The following is a 19,685-nucleotide window of genomic DNA, read 5'->3' on the forward strand; positions in this document are numbered from 1 at the left end:
AATGTTTGTTTGTTTAAACACGTATTTAGATTGTGTATACATACGTACCGTTAGTTTTAACACGCAAGTTAAATTTCGCACTCAGGAGGACAAATGAGTACCTTTGCATTAAATTAAAATAAAGTATAATATCGTTTAAAGTTTTAAAATAAGCAAATTTTATTCAGTAATACGAAATATACAACTATATACAAGTATAAATATTTTGATATCATTTAAATTATTTAAAGTATAAAATGTTTATAATACAAAACAACTATTTATTTTTATAAACAAACGTATTTTAGATCGTCTTAAAAACTCTATAAAACTCTTAAATCAATAAATATACAAATTTATTATACATGATACAGCAAAAAAAGTAAAATGCGATTTTAATTTATCTTTTTAAAAAATTGATTGGTAATCACACTCTATTGAACCTCACCATCATCACTGGTTAGGCTTATTTTGACTCGTATGCGTCATATTTATTGGGTAATTCTATAAAAATCAACTGGCAACTCTTTCATCGTGTACACTGGTCGATAATAGTCTATAGCGTTGTTTTATTTAGTCGTTTCTTCAACAAGAACTTACATAGCTTACCCATGTTGACATAATTTACCAGGCAGTAAAAACTCTAAGCTCTGTCTAAACTATCACATTTTATGTGGCAAGAAAATGTGATGTGCCCATATATGGACATGATGAAACCGTACCACTACTATATTTGGGCACATCGTTTTAGAGGAGTATTCGTTTCCCCTCAACATATCTTCTTTGAAATCAACTGTTAACTGTTGTCATTTGACAACATCTATTATCTCCAATTCAATTGCTATGTTTTGATTAAAGTTTAACCAAAAACCCCTTACGTTTTTTGATCAACTATCACTGTACCATCTTTATCTTTAACTCGTATTCGGCCAGTTGAGTAGCGCGTTTCTTGACGCCCATCAGGATAAACAGTTTTCACCGTACCATCTGGGTACTCCCGTTTCTGTAATAATTTCATTTTTTTTAAATAATAAAATATTCCAAAGAGACCGCAGGAATAGCGCTTAAAGAGGAGCATGAAATTATGTTGGTTTTTTTGAACAATTTTTTTTTATATATTTAGGTAAATTGCCAAGGATAACTAACCATAAGCGAATTCATTCACTATCCTTCTTAAAGGTGGCAATCTCGTTTACAAGACAAACATATACACAAGATGCTCTACATAAACAAAGTCTTTATTACAAGTCTTTGGGAGTGGAGTTGTAATTAGTCATTAGAAAAAATCCTGACATAGGACTTGAACCCAGGACTTTTGGATTGGCAGCCAAGCATCATAAGTCACAACTCCACTGCCAACTAAAAGCAAGTTTGTACAAATGTGTGATAGTTACTTACTTTGTATTGAGCCGTATGAACCTCTCTCTGTCCGTTGGCAAACTCCATTACTTTATCACCATTTTGCTCCATGCGAAGAACGGTACCATCTCCAAAGATACTTTCCTCTCTTCCGTTGGGAAAGAGGTACTTAATGGTTTGATCCGGGAAAGTGATTTCTTTCGTTCCATCAGGATAATGTTTCTCCATCTGATTACTATTATACCATAGAATAATATTAAAAAACTTGGATATTTGTACAGCACTTTTATATTTGATGCTGGCCTAGTAGTAAATAAGATAAGTATTCACCAATAGGCGAAATGAAACCATCACCCAAAGATGAAAAATGACAATTAACATTGTGATTGTATTTTCAAAGTTGTTGTTGTATTGTTAGTTGTATTTGTACAGAATTTAATTTTCTTTTTTTATTGTAAAACATTTTTAGCTGTGTGCTATTGTTTTTATATACTGTATTAAATTTTTGTTTTAATCAATATATAGGCCATTTGTAGTTTTTACAAAGGTAATCACTTTCATAGGAAAAAACCCCAAAAAATAATGTTTTCAATTAATTATAAAATTACAAAATAAACAGTTAAATTCAACTAAAAACATATTGACTTTCAAACTAATTTTTTGCTTTTAATTACAGTTTTTTGGGTAAATAATTTTTTTTCCCGATCCAATTTTTGGTCAAAATGAATAACTATTATGTGACATTAAAATGGCATATTAAAAAAATATATTAAAAACAAACATTTTTCAGGGGGACAATATAATGTGATGTTGAAAACAACCACACTATCCTAGACTCAACTCACTAAATGGTAATCAATATACCTATCCAGAATGAACTATTCAATTCAATTTTCAATTCAATTCAATTCAAAATTCTGTAATCATCCCACACGGGGAAATTCAAATAAAAAGGTCTGGATTGGAACTACGTTCAACTGGCTATTAATAATCATTGGAAATATGCCTAAAGAAAAAAGAACGGAATTTACTTGGCAAACTGTAGGATCTCTAGACCATCTTGATAGGTGGTGTGAGTGGTTTGTGTTTCTTGATAGTAATACACCTACAAGTAATAAAGGTAGCAAGTTAAATAACCACATGTTATATCAATAACAATAATACTCCAGTAATCACCCACTTGGTTTAAATGCTGGAGTGAATTAGTTTGTTGAGCCTTTTCTACACTATCAAACTTTATGTGACAAAAAAATGTGATATGCTCATATATGGACATGATGATTTGGGCACATCACACTAGTTTGATAGTGTAGACAAAGCTTTAGGATAATATACAGAACACATGCTGAAAAGATGAGGTTCGCATATCAGTTTTGAACAGTTGTTAAGCTCTGTCTACACTATTAAATTAATTTTACAGAAAAAGTGTGATTTGCCCAAATATGGTAGTCATCATCATGTCCATATATGGGCACATCACATTTTTTGTCACATAAAGTTTGATAGTGTAGACAGAGCTTTAGTAGAGAGCCAAAACTGTCATCCCCCATGCCCAGCGAACAGTTGAGAAATTGGCTGAGCTGCAATCCAACTTTGTTGAAGTACAAGTGTATACTGCAGTTATAGATTGTGAAAATTATACCTAGTTGTACCCAAATTGTACTTACAACACGCTGGTCTGGTAAAATCTGCTTGATGTCTCCATTGAAGAATGTTACTGTAATAGTTTCACCATTAGAGCTTATGTCCTTCCTAGTTCCATTCTTAAATAGTATCACTCTAGAACCATCTTTGTTGACATGCTCAACCTGTACAAACAAAATATGAAAACCTTATGTAAAGCTCTGTCTACACTATCAAACTTGATGTGACAGAGAAGTGTGCCCAATTATGGTAATGATATGACATCATCATGTCCATATATGGGCACATCACATTTTTTTGTCACATAAACTTTGATAATGTGGATGAGTCTTGATTCAGCCAATGTCTACAAACAAAATCAGGCTAGCTAACCTACTTTTGTGACTGTTAACATATGATTAGTTCGTTCATTTTGTTTTATTATGGAGAAATAAATCTAACTTAATATTTCTCCATGGTTTTATATATTTTGGTATATTGACTGAAATAACAAGACGCTCTATAATAAACACAGCCTTAAGCAAATCCTTGGGAGTGGAGTAATTTGTAATGTGATAAAAAAAATCTGACATCTGACAGGATTTGAAACCTGTTTGTGTGTGTGTGTAGAGCATGTTGACCACAAATAATCTGTACGGTATACGTTTTTTTGTACACTAACCTTGCCATCTGGATGTTGAATACTATTATCTGTTCCATCTTCTTCAGATAACTTTCCACTTTCTTTAGATATCTCTTCATTGCTGTTACCTTTCATTGCATCATTCTCTTGGCTGTGGGGCCAGCCCCATGCACTTGGCCTAGGCTGGTGGTCTGTTTCTGGACTCTTTTCAGGAGATTTCTCTTTATCTTTCTGCTTCTTAGGAGACTTATCATAAACGGGTGTGTTTATCTTTAATGATCTTTAAAAAGTAATAAGTTGTGGTTATACACTTTACCAGATGCTGTAGTTTTACCATTCAATCAAAACATGTACAAGAGAATAGCATAAATCAGGGCAATGCAAAAATAAAAAAGTTTAAAAATGCCAGTTTAAGTTTAGTTCAACATTTACATATTTGGACATAATACATTTTAAAGTTCTAAAGTGTGATGTGCCCATATATGGACATGATGACCATGATGATCATATCACTATCATATTTGTCAGGTAAAGTTTAATGATAGTGTAGACAGAGCTTAAAAGAAATTTAGTTCTCATGCTAACATAATTCAAGGATATTATTTGTACAGTATATATACAGTGGCTTAAGCCCTGTCTACACTATCAAAACTAGTTTGACAAAAACAGTGTGAGGTGTCCAAATACAGGCATTTTTTTGGTCATGTGACGTTTAATAGTGCAGACGGAGCTTTACATATTGGTATAAGATATTAAATGCAGACAAAGAAATAGGGAGTAACTTAATTAAAGCAACATATGACATGTTGGGCTGTAATGCTATAGATTAGCGAATGACACTGTTGCTACTCACATGTGAACACCCCATTAACAATCAGAATAACAGTGACACACAAATTGTCAAACCAAATAGTACAATACGATATAAAGCTCTGCCTACACTATCAAACTTTATGTGACAAAAAAAATGTGAGGTGCCCATATATGGACATGATGATGTCATATCACTACAATATTTAAGCATATCACTGCCATATTTGGGCACATCATAATTTCTTTTGTCAAACTATATGATAGTGTGGACAGAGCTTAAGATGAAGAAGACATAAAACGACACGAAATAATCCGTCTAAAGTAGTCCAACTGTTGTACAGTAGAATAGTATACATGTTACATGCAGCCTTTATACAAGAGTACAAGAAAGTTGAAATATGCATTGCAGGCAGATGCAAAAAATATGTGCTGAATTTATTTAATATAATCAACATACCAATTCCAGTTGGCTGCACCAAGTAAAGTAAAATAGTATCAGATTTAATTATACATTAAAACTCTTCATTGTCATTGAAACATATCAAACACATGTTTAGTCATTTAGTAAAGAACCTAAATTAAATTTAGGCCAACAATTATAGGGTGTATTCTATTTGTTATTTTGTTCGCATTTCCTATCCTAACACTCACTTGATATCATGTTGGTTTTTATCCTGTGAATCAATGTCAAAATCACCTTCCTCTTGCCTGGGATGCGCCTGTGTGGACGGTACATACATCTCTGGTAGCGCTTGAGTGGACGGTACATACACCTCTGGTAGCGCTTGATATGATAACTGAGAGCTGCTTTTCTTTTTCTTTACTTTTTTCTGTAACAAATTGTAAAAACTAATTTAATGACTTGACCCCTGACCTTTAACACACCAAAGTTATTTCGATTTTCTTTTGCATATTACTTATTGTTGAATACAATAAAATGTCATTTATTTCAATTGACATTATATTACTGACCTTTAAACTACTACCAACCTTTCAACTATGACTGACCTTTAAACTATGACTGACCTTTAAACTATGACTGAACTTTTAACTATAACTGACCTTTGAACTATCTTTTTGTAGATTTTCTAATCGTTTTTCTTCAAATTGTTTTATATCATCGCGAAGTTTGTTATTCTCATCATTTAAAACCTCAATTCTCTTGTGCAGCCTACTTGAACTGGCCGTCCAACGTCGTTCTTTGTTGTTCAGTTCCTCTTGCAATTCACTTATCTACAATAAAATTAGATAATACACAAATAAATTGTGTAAGGAACAATAATTCCCGGAGTTAGATATCTTTAGTAATAATCTCTGCAAGTTTTGTAACATTGTTAGTAGTTTAGTATTTTTTATTGTATGTGTACGTGTCTGTGTTCCCTCACTGTAAGTGATGAACCATGAGTTCACTGTTGGTTGGGAAATGAAATAAATAAATAAAAATAAAATATAAATGAATGTGATCAAGTATGTAAGTTTCTTCCTAAAGCGTGGTTCCCACTAGCGACGCAACACAAGTACGTAACGCAACGCAAGTGAATTGACCAATCACAAGCGATGGCTTATTCGCTTGTAATTACTGTCTATAACTTCGCTTGTCATTGGTTAAAACGCTTGCGTTGCGTTTACGTCCTTGCGTTACGTTCTAGTGGGAACCAAGCTTAAACCTTAATGAAAAAATGATATTACTTATCGGTCAGTGTACAGGCATATATATTTAAATTTGCATTTAAAGCTCAGGTACAGGCATGAATTTTAAATATAATATTTGGTTAATTGTACATAAATCAAATATTTGTAACAGAAATCAAGACGAAAAAACATCAATTTCCCGTAATATGGACAAATACAAAATTTGGCAAAATTCTTCCATAAAAACCAGTATAATTTTTTTCAGTAGTTAGGTAGTTAACCTAATGTAATAACATGTCTGGTGACTCCCTAGATGGTGAAAAAAGATGGTGGATATACAGTGGATAATTTTTGCTATAGCATGAAAATAAAAATCTGAAGTTAAATAAAAATATCCGAAATGTAATATTTAAGTTATATTACCTATATTTAGTCATCTGATAACATTTTTTACCACACCGTTTATTTTTCATAGCTTTTTAAAACACCTCTCTATTTACAAAATTTGTGTACAAAAGAATAGAGATTTTACTGTGTAATTTCCCCCCACTGATTAGAAAGTGCTTATTTTCAACAAGCTCGTGTAACACAAATAAAATCCCAAAAATTATGAAACATAGGGGAAACTATAGATCGATAATTATTGGAATGTATGATCAATAGAAATGTTTTGCCCGCACCTGGCCTTTAAGATTAAGTATTTCAGTAAACAATTCAATATAATTGAATCCATTTTTCACTTTTTCTAATAAAAAAATTTCAAATTCTTCTTCTTTATTACCTCATCCTTCAAACGTTCTATCTCTTCTCTTCCTTTCTTGTCTGGCATACTCTTCATAGCCTGCTGATACTTTTCAAAATTACGTCTTTCTTTTCTAAAAATAGAAATTATGACCGCTGAATGTAAATATTAAAAGCTTGCCTTTTTGACATCTCGATCAGCTAGCTAGGTTTTTACATTGCAATTAATTTCAAGTTTCCTATCCAATCCATCCTAAGTCAAGATTTAAACGCCTTTAGGGCACAATATTGCATTCCAGTACAATATACAGTGCATTATGGTATGATATTAATAACATACTTACTTTAATTTTTTAGTTTCCTCTGCCTTAAATTCCTCTAATCTTTTTAATTCTTCATTTTTCTGTTTTTCAAACGTTGCAATTTCATTTTTTAAAAGTTCAAGGTCCTGTTTAAAAATAAAAAAAATATTGATTACATTATGTTTATTTATAGAAAATGAGGTGTTTTCCTAAATTTAAAACTACAAAAGAAACTTGGATGCAAGACGAACAAATACAGGTTTAAATTATAATTAAGATCAACACTCAATACAAGAAACACTACTCATCTAACCTTTTCTCTTTCAGCCCTAAGTTTAGCAAGAGCGCTATTCTCCGTGCGGAATCGTTCTATTTCTTTCTCAAGTTCACAGAGTTTATCGCGTAAGAGTTTTGATTGTACTCCTTGCCCGAGTGGAATGGCGTGAGCTTGACGAAGCTGTGCTTGATGGTGAACCTGAAAAAAGTTTAGTTAACTTTTATTGTAGAGTATTGAAGATAACTATATTATTAGGCGAAGATGTTTTTTACTACTTGTATGTATAATCCATCATGATGAATCAGTGAGAACAACATGGTTGAAATCATTGGTGTGATAAAGCTTATTTATGCAAAGTATCTGATGATAGACACCTGTCATATTATGTTAATCATAAACTTAACCCCACCATCATTTCAAACAAAGTATTAATATTATGTAATTGAATTTTACACATTTATTACCTGTTCTTCTGTTGGTTGTTTCTTCAATGTTGGAAATAGTTTAGATGCTAGTTCAGCCATAGGGGGCGCACTTTCTTCAGTACTGAAATCGCTCATTTGACGCTGTGGAACTGTAGAGGATGCTATCTGCCCATTGGTTTCAACATGTATGATTGGTTGTTGATGTTGGATAAAACATCTATCATCTAACAATTATATAACAAACAATTTTAAATAAATTATAAATAACAAATGTTCGAATATAGCTACTGAAACTGATTTTTAAATTATTAAAATAAGCGTCTTGACAAAAGATATTATGGGATGAATATTTGTAACTTTACCATTTTCATTTGCAGCAATATTCGTTCCAATAACTGGATCTCCAGCGGTTATATTCTCATCACCACTACTTGAATCATCTGCTGCAAACTCTCCCCAGCTCTCATCATCATCAAAATCAATATCAAGCTGATGTGATGATGTCATCTTCTGTGGAGTGTCATCGTTACCATCAAGCTCTACTTCATCTTCTTCCTCGTTCCTTTTAACAGCCATCACTTGTCTGCTATGCAATGTTGATATTCGTTTCATCTTTGGAGAGTAGTCACTTGCGTCTGAATTGTCATCAATTTCATCCTCTTCCAAGGTATCACTTTCATCTTCTTCAGTTGGACTTCCTCCTTTCCTTCTTTCGTTATTCTCATCTTCATCTCTCAATCCTTGTTCCATCATTTCAAAATCTTCCGCCATTGACTGTCTTTTCCTCTCAATCACTTTGTGTTCTTCAGAGAATTTCTTCCCATTCTGGTTGGAATGTTGTGCAATCTTATTGGATAGACCATCAATGGCAGAACTTGGATCACTGCCATCTCTTACATCCTTCGGGTCTTTTATTTGATTCTTCATCGCTGCCCTCTGCATCACTTTTAACACCAATGATGCATTACTGGAGAAAGATGCATTGTCATCTGCTGCTTGTTCTAACAATTCAAATTCATCCAGATCATCCTTCTCTTCCTACAAATAATATCAACATTTTAGATAACAATATCAACATTTTAGATAACAATATCAACATTTTAGATAAAAATATCAACATTTTAGATAATAATATCAACATTTTAGATAACAATATCAACATTTTAGATAACAATATCAACATTTTAAATAACAATATCAACATTTTAGATACAATATCAACATTTAATATTATATCAACATAATGATATCAACATTAGATAATGATATCAACATTGTAGATAACGATATCCACATTTTAGATAACGATATCAACATTTTAGATAACAATAACATCATTTTAGATAACAATATCAACATTTTATATAATGATATCAACATTATAGATAATGATATCAACATTTTAGATAACGATATCAACATTTTAGATAACAATATCAACATTTTAGATAACAATATCAACATTTTAGATAATGATATCAACATTTTAATAACAATATCAACATTTTAGATAACAATATCAACATTTTAGATTTAACAATATCAACATTAAATAATATTACATTTTTAGATACAGTAATTGTACCAATGTATTAGATAAAACCACTTTTTTTAAATATTTGAGTTATTAATATTATCCAAAAACAAATGTGGTTTTATGGCTTTTGAAGTTGAATAAATAGAACTGTACAATTACCTCCACCCTAACTTGCCAATCAAGAACTTTATTCTGGAATGACACCTCTATTGTATCGTCCAGGTCAGATTTACTTAGACTGCCTTGTCCAGCAAACTCTTGCTCTTTGACATGTGACTGAATTGGCTTGCTCATTACACCTACTGGTGATGTTACAATGGTTGATTTGGTAATTGCACTTTTGCTTGCAGGTTTTGGTTCAGGTTTTAAAACCAACCTGTTGGTGGGAGTCAATGGTTTTACTGCAACTTTTCTTGAAATCTAGAATGGAAAGATATAGGTCCTTTTTAATTTATTTAACTTTTAAAAATTTTTAATTTTAAGAACATTTAAATTACCGAATTTATTCGAATAAACGCCACATGCTCCCCTCCATAATAGAACATAATTTTGAATAAATTCCCCCATCCCCTAGAACATAATTTTGAGTAAACCCCTCCCCACTCCTCATAGAACATAATTTTGAATAAACGCCAACCCCACCCTCGAATACACTCCGCCACATGCATACAGTATACACAATTATTTTATTACATAAAACACATTTCTATTTATAGACTTAGATTTAATTGATTACCAAGCATTTTGATACAATTTTTACAGTATTTTATCACTTCTCGATATTAAGTGTGTTGTTTTTTTTTTCATATCTAGGAGGTATTTATTTGATTATACATGTTAACATATTACACCCAAAAAAATAAACACCTCCTTCGAATAAACGCCCCCCCCTAAAAACCCTCCTGCTTAACAATAAACGCCCTGAAAAAATGTGTTATCGTCAAGATTTTACAAAGTACGATATTCAAAGAATTTTTTTTGCACTTAACATTACCATATAGTTTAACGCCTATTAAAGGAATAGTGCTAATTTGTGATCTCTTTGAAGGATATGAATTTGTCGGAGATACACTGTAAGTAACACACCATTAGAAATTCTGTGATATAAACAATAAGTGCATTCAGACTAGGAGAAAGTGACTGTTCTATAGCAATTTTCATAAGAAATTTTAAACAGAAAATGATGACATACCTGAGTTGTTTGCTTTTCATTTGGTTTACTTTTATTTGTTTTCTTCAATTTACCTTCATTTCTAGTTTGTAGTTTTGAAGATTCATTCACTTTACCATTCATTTCTTTTGTCCTTTTTTCATCTACTTTACCATTAATTTCTTTTTTCTTCAGTTTAAAAGTTTTCATGCCAAACCTTGAAATACCTTGTCCTCTTTTCAAAAAATTCCTCTTAGGTTTTGTTTCAATAGTCGGTGGTTTTTGTATTTCTTGTTGCGTTTCTAGGCTCAGTTGTTGTTCCAAAAGTTCTTCGAATCTCTTTCCTTTACCAGACACCGGTTGATTATCAAAATCATTAGAAACATTTGATATATTATTATTATCGTCTTCTTTATCATTATTTTCCTTACAATGGGATTTATTGTTGTTCTGAATGTTGTTATCAAAATGATTATCAATAATCTCCTCTACATTATCTTCAACACTATCTTCCTTATCAATCCTTCTTTCACCAAGCATCTGCAACTCCTCTGCATCTTGATGGCTAATTTCTGACGATGTCTCCGGAAGAGGGTAAAAGCCATCCTCAGTATCAGAATGAGGTGCCTCTCCAGTAGAGTCCAAATCAATTTGAGGATTGTCTCTTGTAGGTGGAACTGTCTGAAGCAGGGTCTGTATCACATGTGGTGGCATGGCGTGGCCTAATGGAATGTCAGTAGATAAGCCCTGGTTGGTGCTCGGTGCCATGAGGTCAGTTGACAGACTGCTTGTGGAAGTAACTGTTGATGAGTTGATTTTAAAAACACCTGATTTTTGTTTACCTGGTGACAATACACTTACACCTGCATAAAGAATTATTTGAAAATTATCTAAAAACCACATTATCAATAATTAATTATCATTATTAATGTATTGTTTGATACATACTACGTGTCAGATGATACAATGGCACGGAAAGTATGTAATAATAATAATACAAACCATACTACTGCAGTAACTAACTTATTACTACAGTACAAATATGGTAGTGATATTCCCAAATATAGTAGTGATATGACATAATCATATATGGGCACATCACTTTTGTTGTCATATAAAGTTTGATAGTGTGGACAGAGCTTTACTTACCTCCTCCCCATTGCTTATGGCGTTGAGCTGACAGTATGCTTTGTACTCTCTGTTGTTCATTTCTTAACACATGCAATTGTTCCTGTTGCTGCCTTATCAGCTTGTCCTGTTGTTCTTTTTGCCATTCTTTTAATTGTTTAAATCTTTGCAGGAGCTTTGCCTGCTCTTTGCTTTGCTGTTGATCTAGTACGTTAAGACTTATATCTACAAAATAACAGTTAAAAGTCAGAACAGAAAAAAAAAAAAAAGTCAGAACAGAACACATGAATATAACTACAGTACTTGCTATTTAGCTATGTGCACATTTTTCAACAGACTGGTGTATGATCAGGGCTCGCAGAATCGCTTGCCCGACGTCCCGCGGCAACCAAATAAATACGTCGGGCAACTAAAATTTAACATGTCATGTCCCGACGGGCAACCTCTTAAAATCACCGAAAATGTCCACGATGTTTTACAGGGGTTGTGAAAAACTGTAACAATGAAAATAATAGTCGCGCACGAACGAATTCTCTTGACGTCGAGACCAGTGTAGTGTTTGTTAAGTAAATGTATGGAACGGAATTCGGTGGTATGGAACGTTATCTCCAGGAGCCAAAACATGTGTTTCTATGCAGTCGGGCGTATCAAGTCGTTGCGTATAGAGTTTCCAGGTCTGTCATATAGCACGCGGTCTCTTGCGGCATCCATTGATCGCGAAATAGGAAGCGTTGAACTCTCAGCTTTTAACTTTATTTAAAGTTATTATACCAGGGAGTTTCTAATTAACAACTCCCTAGTTATACTATAAACCAAATAAAATAGGGGCTAGTATGTTTTTGTTTTTCTCAATTATCGACATCATTTTACGGTGGTAATAAAATCTGAATCTACTACTTAGTATTAATTATGTGGCCTACAGCCTGATAGTAGATTAGGCCTATGTTTAATTACATTCATGTTATGTATTTTGTGTGTAATAAATAATTTGCTGAATTACTGTAATTATTGTTCAAATGTACAGTTGTATTGAAAATACAGTATATTATTAAATTATAATAGATACGTAATTTTAATTGTCTGTGTGTACCAAATAGGCACCGGCCGATGTTTTTAACACAGGCAAGTAGGCCTACCATTTTTTTTATAAATATTACAGAATATAAATTTAATAGGCCTAATAATTTATTTAATAAATACATTGAATACTTAAATAGTTACAGTATATTTTTTATTATCAACATTGAAAATAATACACTTCTTCGGGTATCGCCGAGAGTTGAACTTTCAAAAACTTCAACTTGGCGGAGCACGTGGTTTTCACCACAATTCGGCACAGTTCCCTTGTGTTGTTTTCAATCACAAACTTGTGCGAGCAGATGGTTGTTTTTATCCAACCTGTGCGAGCTTCTACTGAAACAACAAGTAAACTTCCACAAGCCCGCACTCTCCACCACACACCGTACCCATGTGCTCCTACTACGTACGGCTGGCGATTTTTTTTTCCGTACGAGAGTTCCTCCATCGGTTCGTTTCGGACTCAATCGACTCTCTTCGGTATTCGGTAAAGTCAGCTCACTGATGCGTGACAACATAATACAATTTACATTTACAAACCGCGAGCTAATACTTTCACAGGCTCTCATAATAGTAAAATGAATCTACACTAATACGAGTTTTGATGACATTAATTAATAATACTAGGCCTACTTAGTAATTACATTAAGAACCCAATAGCATATTGAAGATATTTAGGTCTACGACCCAATAGTAGGTCGTATCAGATATTATTTGTTGAAGTTGAACGACCTTTTGTCACAAACGAAAGGCTCTTTTCTTATCGTTTATGGTATTGTAGCTAGCCCATGGCTAGCCTAGCCAAGCTTGTGTAAGCCTATGCAAGGTATTACTTTTGAATTTAAAATGATTATGTACAGTAGGAATTCCTATGCACAGTGTATGTTTTTTATACCTTTTAAAATAATATTATTAAATTAATATTTATATTGTAAGGTAATGGAAATTTTACGTTAAAGGTGTACGTATTAATTATCCCCAATCTTGAAAAATAAAGATTTCAGACTTTTAATATAGGCAATTTTGGAGTTTTAATTAAGTTATAGGCCTATAACTAATATTATTGTTTATTATGTGTATATGTAATTTGGAAAATCATAAAAAATACATGCAAAGTAAAAAACATTCAATTACGGTACTGACACGACTGCAATAGTACAAATACATTTAATAATAACACATTTTCCAGGAAGCTTATAATTATATGTGATACTATCATCTTGTCATGAAGATCGGTTTTCTGTATTCCATATTCTTGATTTTATTTTTTTTATTATGGTTTCTGAAATAAATAAAAAAAAAAATTGTTCATTTTAATTCAAAATTTCCACCGGCCAAGATATCAATAATGATTAAATTAACACAATATTAAACGCTTTATAAGCAAGCATGTTTCTATACATACAACTTACATGTTACTAGGCCTATAGGCTATATGTATACAATTTTTCAATTGTTACCTTTAAAAACCTGAAGAAAATTGTAATTTTCTTGATAAAAACATCTGTTAGTGTTACTTCTGTAAATATAATTTCTAACCTACTACTTGATCATTTTATTAAAATAAAAAATAGTACTGTAGATGGAAATGTACTACATTGAAGCACACGTACCATGGAGTAACTCCATGCACGTACGTAGGGCTAGGCTAGCTAGGCCTTGCTTGTGACGACCAACAAACAAAGTGCTGCTGCTGTGTGTTACTGTTTGTGAATCTGATGGTACATACATTGGTTTGTGGCTGCCTATACAGTATTATATTATTAAAATTCTAGGCCTATTATTATTATTACAATGACGTTCAGTACTACTATTAATATTTATTATTATATTTACAGTGAGTATAGTATTAGGCCTCTAGTCTAGTATGTATAAATCTGTCACTCGTGCAAAAAAGCTGCTCACGTTTTGTCTTGTGGTTGCTGTCACGCATCAGTGAGCATCGGTGGCTTACCGAAGAGTCGATTGAGTCCGAAACGAACCGATGGAGGAACTCTCGTACGGAAAAAAAAATCGCGTACGGCTGCAGCTGCTGTGAGTTTTTTTGCTATACGCATGCGTATTGTTTCACGTCACGTAGAGACGGACGCGATTTTTTTTTCCGTACGAGAGTTCCTCCATCGGTTCGTTTCGGACTCAATCGACTCTTCGGTAAGTCACCGATGCTCACTGATGCGTGACAAGACAAAACGTGAGCAGTTTTTTTGCACGAGTGACAGATTTATACATAATTTAGGCCTAATACTATACTCACTGTAAATATAATAATAAATATTAGTAGTAGTACTGAACGTCATTGTAATAATAATAATAGGCCTAGAATTTTAATAATATAATACTGTATAGGCAGCCACAAACCAATGTATGTACCATCAGATTCACAAACAGTAACACACACACAGCAGCAGCACTTTGTTGGTCGTCACAAGCAAGGCCTAGCTAGCCTAACTAGCCCTACGTGCGTGTGCTTCAATGTAGTACATTTCCATCTACAGTACTATTTTTTATTTTAATAAAATGAAGTAGTAGGTTAGAAATTATATTTACAGAAGTAACATAACAGATGTTTTTATCAAGAAAATTACAATTTTCTTCAGGTTTTTAAGTGTAACATTTGAAAAATTGTATACATATAGGCCTAGTAGTAATTGTATTCTTGTAAGTTGTAATGTATAGAAACACATGCTTGCTTATAAAGCGTTTAATATTGTGTTAATTTATAATTATTGATATCTTGGCCGGTGGAAATTTTGAATTAAAATGAACAATTTTTTTTTTAAATTTATTTCAGAAACCATAATAAAAAAAATAAAATCAAGAATATGGAATACAGAAACCGATCTTCATGACAAGATGATAGTATCACATATAATTATTAAAGCTTCCTGGAAAATGTGTTGCAGTATTATTAAATGTATTTGTACTATTGCAGTCGTGTCAGTACCGTAATTGAATGTTTTTTACTTTGCATGTATTTTTTATGATTTTCCAAATTACATATACACATAATAAACAATAATATTAGTTGTAGGCCTATAACTTAATTAAAACTCCAAAATTGCCTACATTAAAAGTCTGAAATCTTTATTTTTCAAGATTGGGGATAATTAATACGTACACCTTTAACGTAAAATTTCCATTACCTTACAATATAAATATTAATTTAATAATATTATTTTAAAAGGTATAAAAAACATACACTGTGCATAGGAATTCCTACTGTACATAATCATTTTAAATTCAAAAGTAATACCTTGCATAGGCTTACACAAGCTTGGCTAGGCTAGCCATGGGCTAGCTACAATACCATAAACGATAAGAAAAGAGCCTCTCGTTCGTGACAAAAGGTCGTTCAACTTCAAAAAATAATATCTGATACGACCTACTATTGGGTCGTAGACCTAAATATCTTCAATATGCTATTGGGTTCTTAATGTAATTACTAAGTAGGCCTAGTATTATTAATTAATGTCATCAAAACTCGTATTAGTGTAGATTCATTTTACTATTAGAGAGCCTGTGTGAAAGTATTAGCTCGCGGTTTGTAAATGTAAATTGTATTATATTGTCACGCATCAGTGAGCTGACTTTACCGAATACCGAAGAGAGTCGATTGAGTCCGAAACGAACCGATGGAGGAACTCTCGTACGGAAAAAAAAATCGCGAGACGGACGGCGATATTTTTTTTTTCGCTCAACGAAACTGCCAGCTAGCCAGAATACTGTTTTCTGATTGGATGTTGATGTCACGTGAGTTGTTCAAATCACTCACGCATGCAGTTCGCCTCAGTAGGTAATTCCTCCTCGCACTCTCAGAGCGGTTGCGACTCGCACTGCTCTCTAGGCTAGCAATTTACGTGTTGTAGGAATCGTACATTTCAATGGCTCGCTGCCTGAGAGCGCGCTGCCTGAGACAACTACTAGCTCCTTGCACAACAGATAGAGGAGGCTTACAATTTCCCGCATAAGAGCGGCTAAACCCAAAAAGCGGAGAACTTGTGAAGGGTTTTTTGGAAGAAGTATTTTTACTTTCTCTCGCCATGGATGGAGTAATACATTAATTAATTTTATTTCCATGGAGGAATTGGCCTCTCTCAATGTTTATTTACGTTTCGCGTACGTTTCATGCATTCATTTCAATTTCACGTGGGAAAAATCTTTTTAGGGCCTTCATGACGGCAACATCGGGTTGGCACGGTCGAAATACACTTTTGTCATCGTCATCCTTTTATATACTGTCAAAAAAAACTACTAAATTAAAGCACTCAGGCCTAATAAAAATAACATTAAATCATTTCGGAGTAAATTGAAAGAGCCTAAGAAAACCAAAGTTTCTGAAATCTACTTTTAGGCCTAGGAGGCCTACATTTCTATAGGCAATATTTTAGATATATCTATTAAATAATTGTAAGATAATTAGTGCCATGTCTAGGCTACTACATTTTAAATATCGCAAAATAGCTTGATTTCGGAATTTCATTGCACAATAGAAGCAAAACGTTTTTGCTCCCAAAGTAAACCCACGTGAATACGCCTTTTTCATTCACGAAACGGAACACATCTTCGATCAATGACAAACAATGCCGTGCAACGAAGCGTAACCAACAGAAATAACATAGCGTTTTCAAGGGATTTCAGGACACCATGTTAATTAAACAATCGCAACTCTTGTACGGAGGATCGTATGAGAAAATAAATTACTCTAAAATGTTCTTAAAAGATTGGCCTACATCACTGTGTAATTGAAAAAATTTGAAAAATTGTTTTCACTACTTTAAAATCCATCGAAAAAAACACCACAGTGTATTAAGCATAGGCGTTTTTCACCGACGTTTTTTCGCGGTGCAGTCGCGGTATAAAACGTTAAAATTAAGTTAAAATAGTGGGCAAGTAAAAAAATGATGAGGGCAACCAAAATCTAAAACCTACTTGCCCGAAGGGCAACCAAATATTTTAGGATTCTGCGAGCCCTGATGATAGTGTTGTGCATACAATGAGACTATAGTAAAAATAATATAAAATTAAACAGATGACTGTTACAATAGCATCCATAGGTTAAAGTTTAAAAGGCAAACCTTGGTTTAACATCGGCATGTAATCAGCTATTACTCCAGCTTGTGACGACTTGATTGAAAAGTGCTGAGGTTGACGATTTTGTGCATCCATTTTTTAAAACTTCACTAGAAAATATAATAATAATTCATCAGTGACATTCCTAGCTAGGTAGATAATATAGCCTATTATTACCGTAGTTATTCAAATAAACGCCAAGGAACGTTTTTTTAGAGGGAATTTAGTCAAGAAGAGAGGGTGTAATGCACTTGTCAATTGTATGACGCACTATACGACCCCCGGGAGAGGTGCGTCATTTGTCCGATGTGAGTCATACCTTTGTATACCATGACGCACCCCTGCGTCAAAAAAGTGACTTACCTTTACTAGACAATGACGCACCTATTTTTAAATTATTGACGGACCTTTTAGTGAATTATGACGCACCATGACTGTCTTTTTGACGTACCTTCACTGACGATTGTTGACCCCGACTACTGCAGTGCATGCAGTGTTATATCAAAAATCTCAAACTAATACGCGTGTCTGGTGCTATATGGAGGCGCGCCAGGGTCGTCGATCGATGTTAATCAGGCCGGCTAGGAACGTTCTCGCGCGCGCGATCACACAAAGATTGGAACGGCTATTTATAATACAAATATTATGTCATTTTCCAGTTTGGCCGATAGAGGGCGCGAGTGATGACGCTCTCAAGCGTGACAATGTACAACCTGGCCGCCCCTCCGCGATCGTCAAGGCCTTGTTTTCAGGCTTTTTGGGTGGCGCGGGTCGGTGGTAAAGTGACGGACATTGACGCACCATTGAACATTGAGGCGACGCACCATTTGGGTTCTTTGACGCACCCCTGTGTCATTAATTATTTGTAAATGACGCACCCATGACGCACCACTCCCGGGGGTCGTATAGTGCGTCATACAATTGACAAGTGCATAATATGCATGTAGTTTACCACCGCCTACTACTAGAACCTAGCGTAGTAGGCCCTAGCTAGGCTAGTAGAGAGAGCCTCCCTCTTCCTGTTGCCTACTCACTATACTAGCCTAGGCTCTAGGCCTAGGGCCGGCCTATTTACTAGCTTTTGCCTACCTCACCTAGTCTAGGCCTACTAGGCCAGAGCAGAGCTAAATATGGCTCTGGCCTAGCTAGTAGTAGGCTAGGCCTAGCTACTTTCGTACCTACTACGGGCAGGTATTAATATAATAATTAATTATCTGATACGTAGGCCTATATTATATATGTATGGATCAGACGTGCGTTATTTTGTATATAAAAACTTGCTAGGCTAGGCATAGTTAGACCTAATAAAGTACTTTTTATTCAAACTTTTTTTTCAGCGCCGCGATTCTGAAAATAATAATTTTGAATGACAAAATAGCGCCCTCAAAATAGCTTACAGTATGGAGCGTAATAAGCGTCAGGAAATTTGTCTCGATGATAAACACATATTTTAAAATTCCATCTGAATTTAAAATTAACATAATTGTAATTCCTTGAAATATAATCTAATTGACTATACATTTTAAAAAACAAAAGAAAACAAAAATGAATTTTAGATTACAAGGATTTGATAAAATGTGATGCATATTTGGCGCACCACACTTATTTCTAAACTTCACTTTATTTGTTTATAATGTTTTAAAAATCTTTTATAAAGATGAAACACTTTAAAAATACATTTCATTAAAACCTTAAATTTGTATTTTTTTTAAATACTTAGAAATATTTTATTAATACTGTAGCAAAAACATTCTCTCAAAATATTTTGTAAGAATTAGTTGTGGCTGTTTGGGCTACCTCAGGAGCTGATATCTTTTCAGCATTTTCGCATTGGAAAAATTGTTACGGAAGTACGGTATACCACATAGCCTCGGTCCTCATACGGCAGTGTTTAAATTTACCATTTAGCGAATTTTCAAAAACTTTGTG

At 33.5% G+C, this 19,685-nt stretch overlaps 1 protein-coding gene across 2 annotated transcripts; it reads right to left on the reverse strand.

Moving 5' to 3' along the window:
- Positions 1–294: 294 nt before the first annotated feature.
- LOC140044580 (centrosomal P4.1-associated protein-like) lies at positions 295–19,095 on the reverse strand. Of its 2 annotated transcripts, none has more exons than XM_072089151.1 (17): positions 19,070–19,095; positions 17,762–17,866; positions 11,631–11,834; positions 10,524–11,344; positions 9,491–9,751; positions 8,157–8,832; positions 7,834–8,018; positions 7,406–7,567; positions 7,135–7,238; positions 6,831–6,924; positions 5,480–5,650; positions 5,069–5,247; positions 3,644–3,884; positions 3,006–3,146; positions 2,370–2,443; positions 1,378–1,573; positions 295–982 (listed from the first exon to the last, which is right to left on the reverse strand). In XM_072089151.1, the coding sequence occupies exons 2-17, from the start codon at positions 17,850–17,852 to the stop codon at positions 854–856; spliced, it is 3,729 nt and encodes a 1,242-aa protein (XP_071945252.1). In that variant the 5' UTR covers positions 17,853–17,866; positions 19,070–19,095; the 3' UTR covers positions 295–853. The 2 variants fall into 2 exon arrangements, with proteins under 2 accessions (XP_071945252.1, XP_071945251.1); XM_072089150.1 differs by lacking the exon at positions 19,070–19,095 and adding an exon at positions 18,120–18,548.
- Between the last annotated feature and the right edge of the window lie 590 nt (positions 19,096–19,685).

The sequence above is a fragment of the Antedon mediterranea genome, chromosome 3 (genome assembly GCF_964355755.1).
Source record: "Antedon mediterranea chromosome 3, ecAntMedi1.1, whole genome shotgun sequence".
Lineage (NCBI taxonomy): Eukaryota > Metazoa > Echinodermata > Crinoidea > Comatulida > Antedonidae > Antedon > Antedon mediterranea.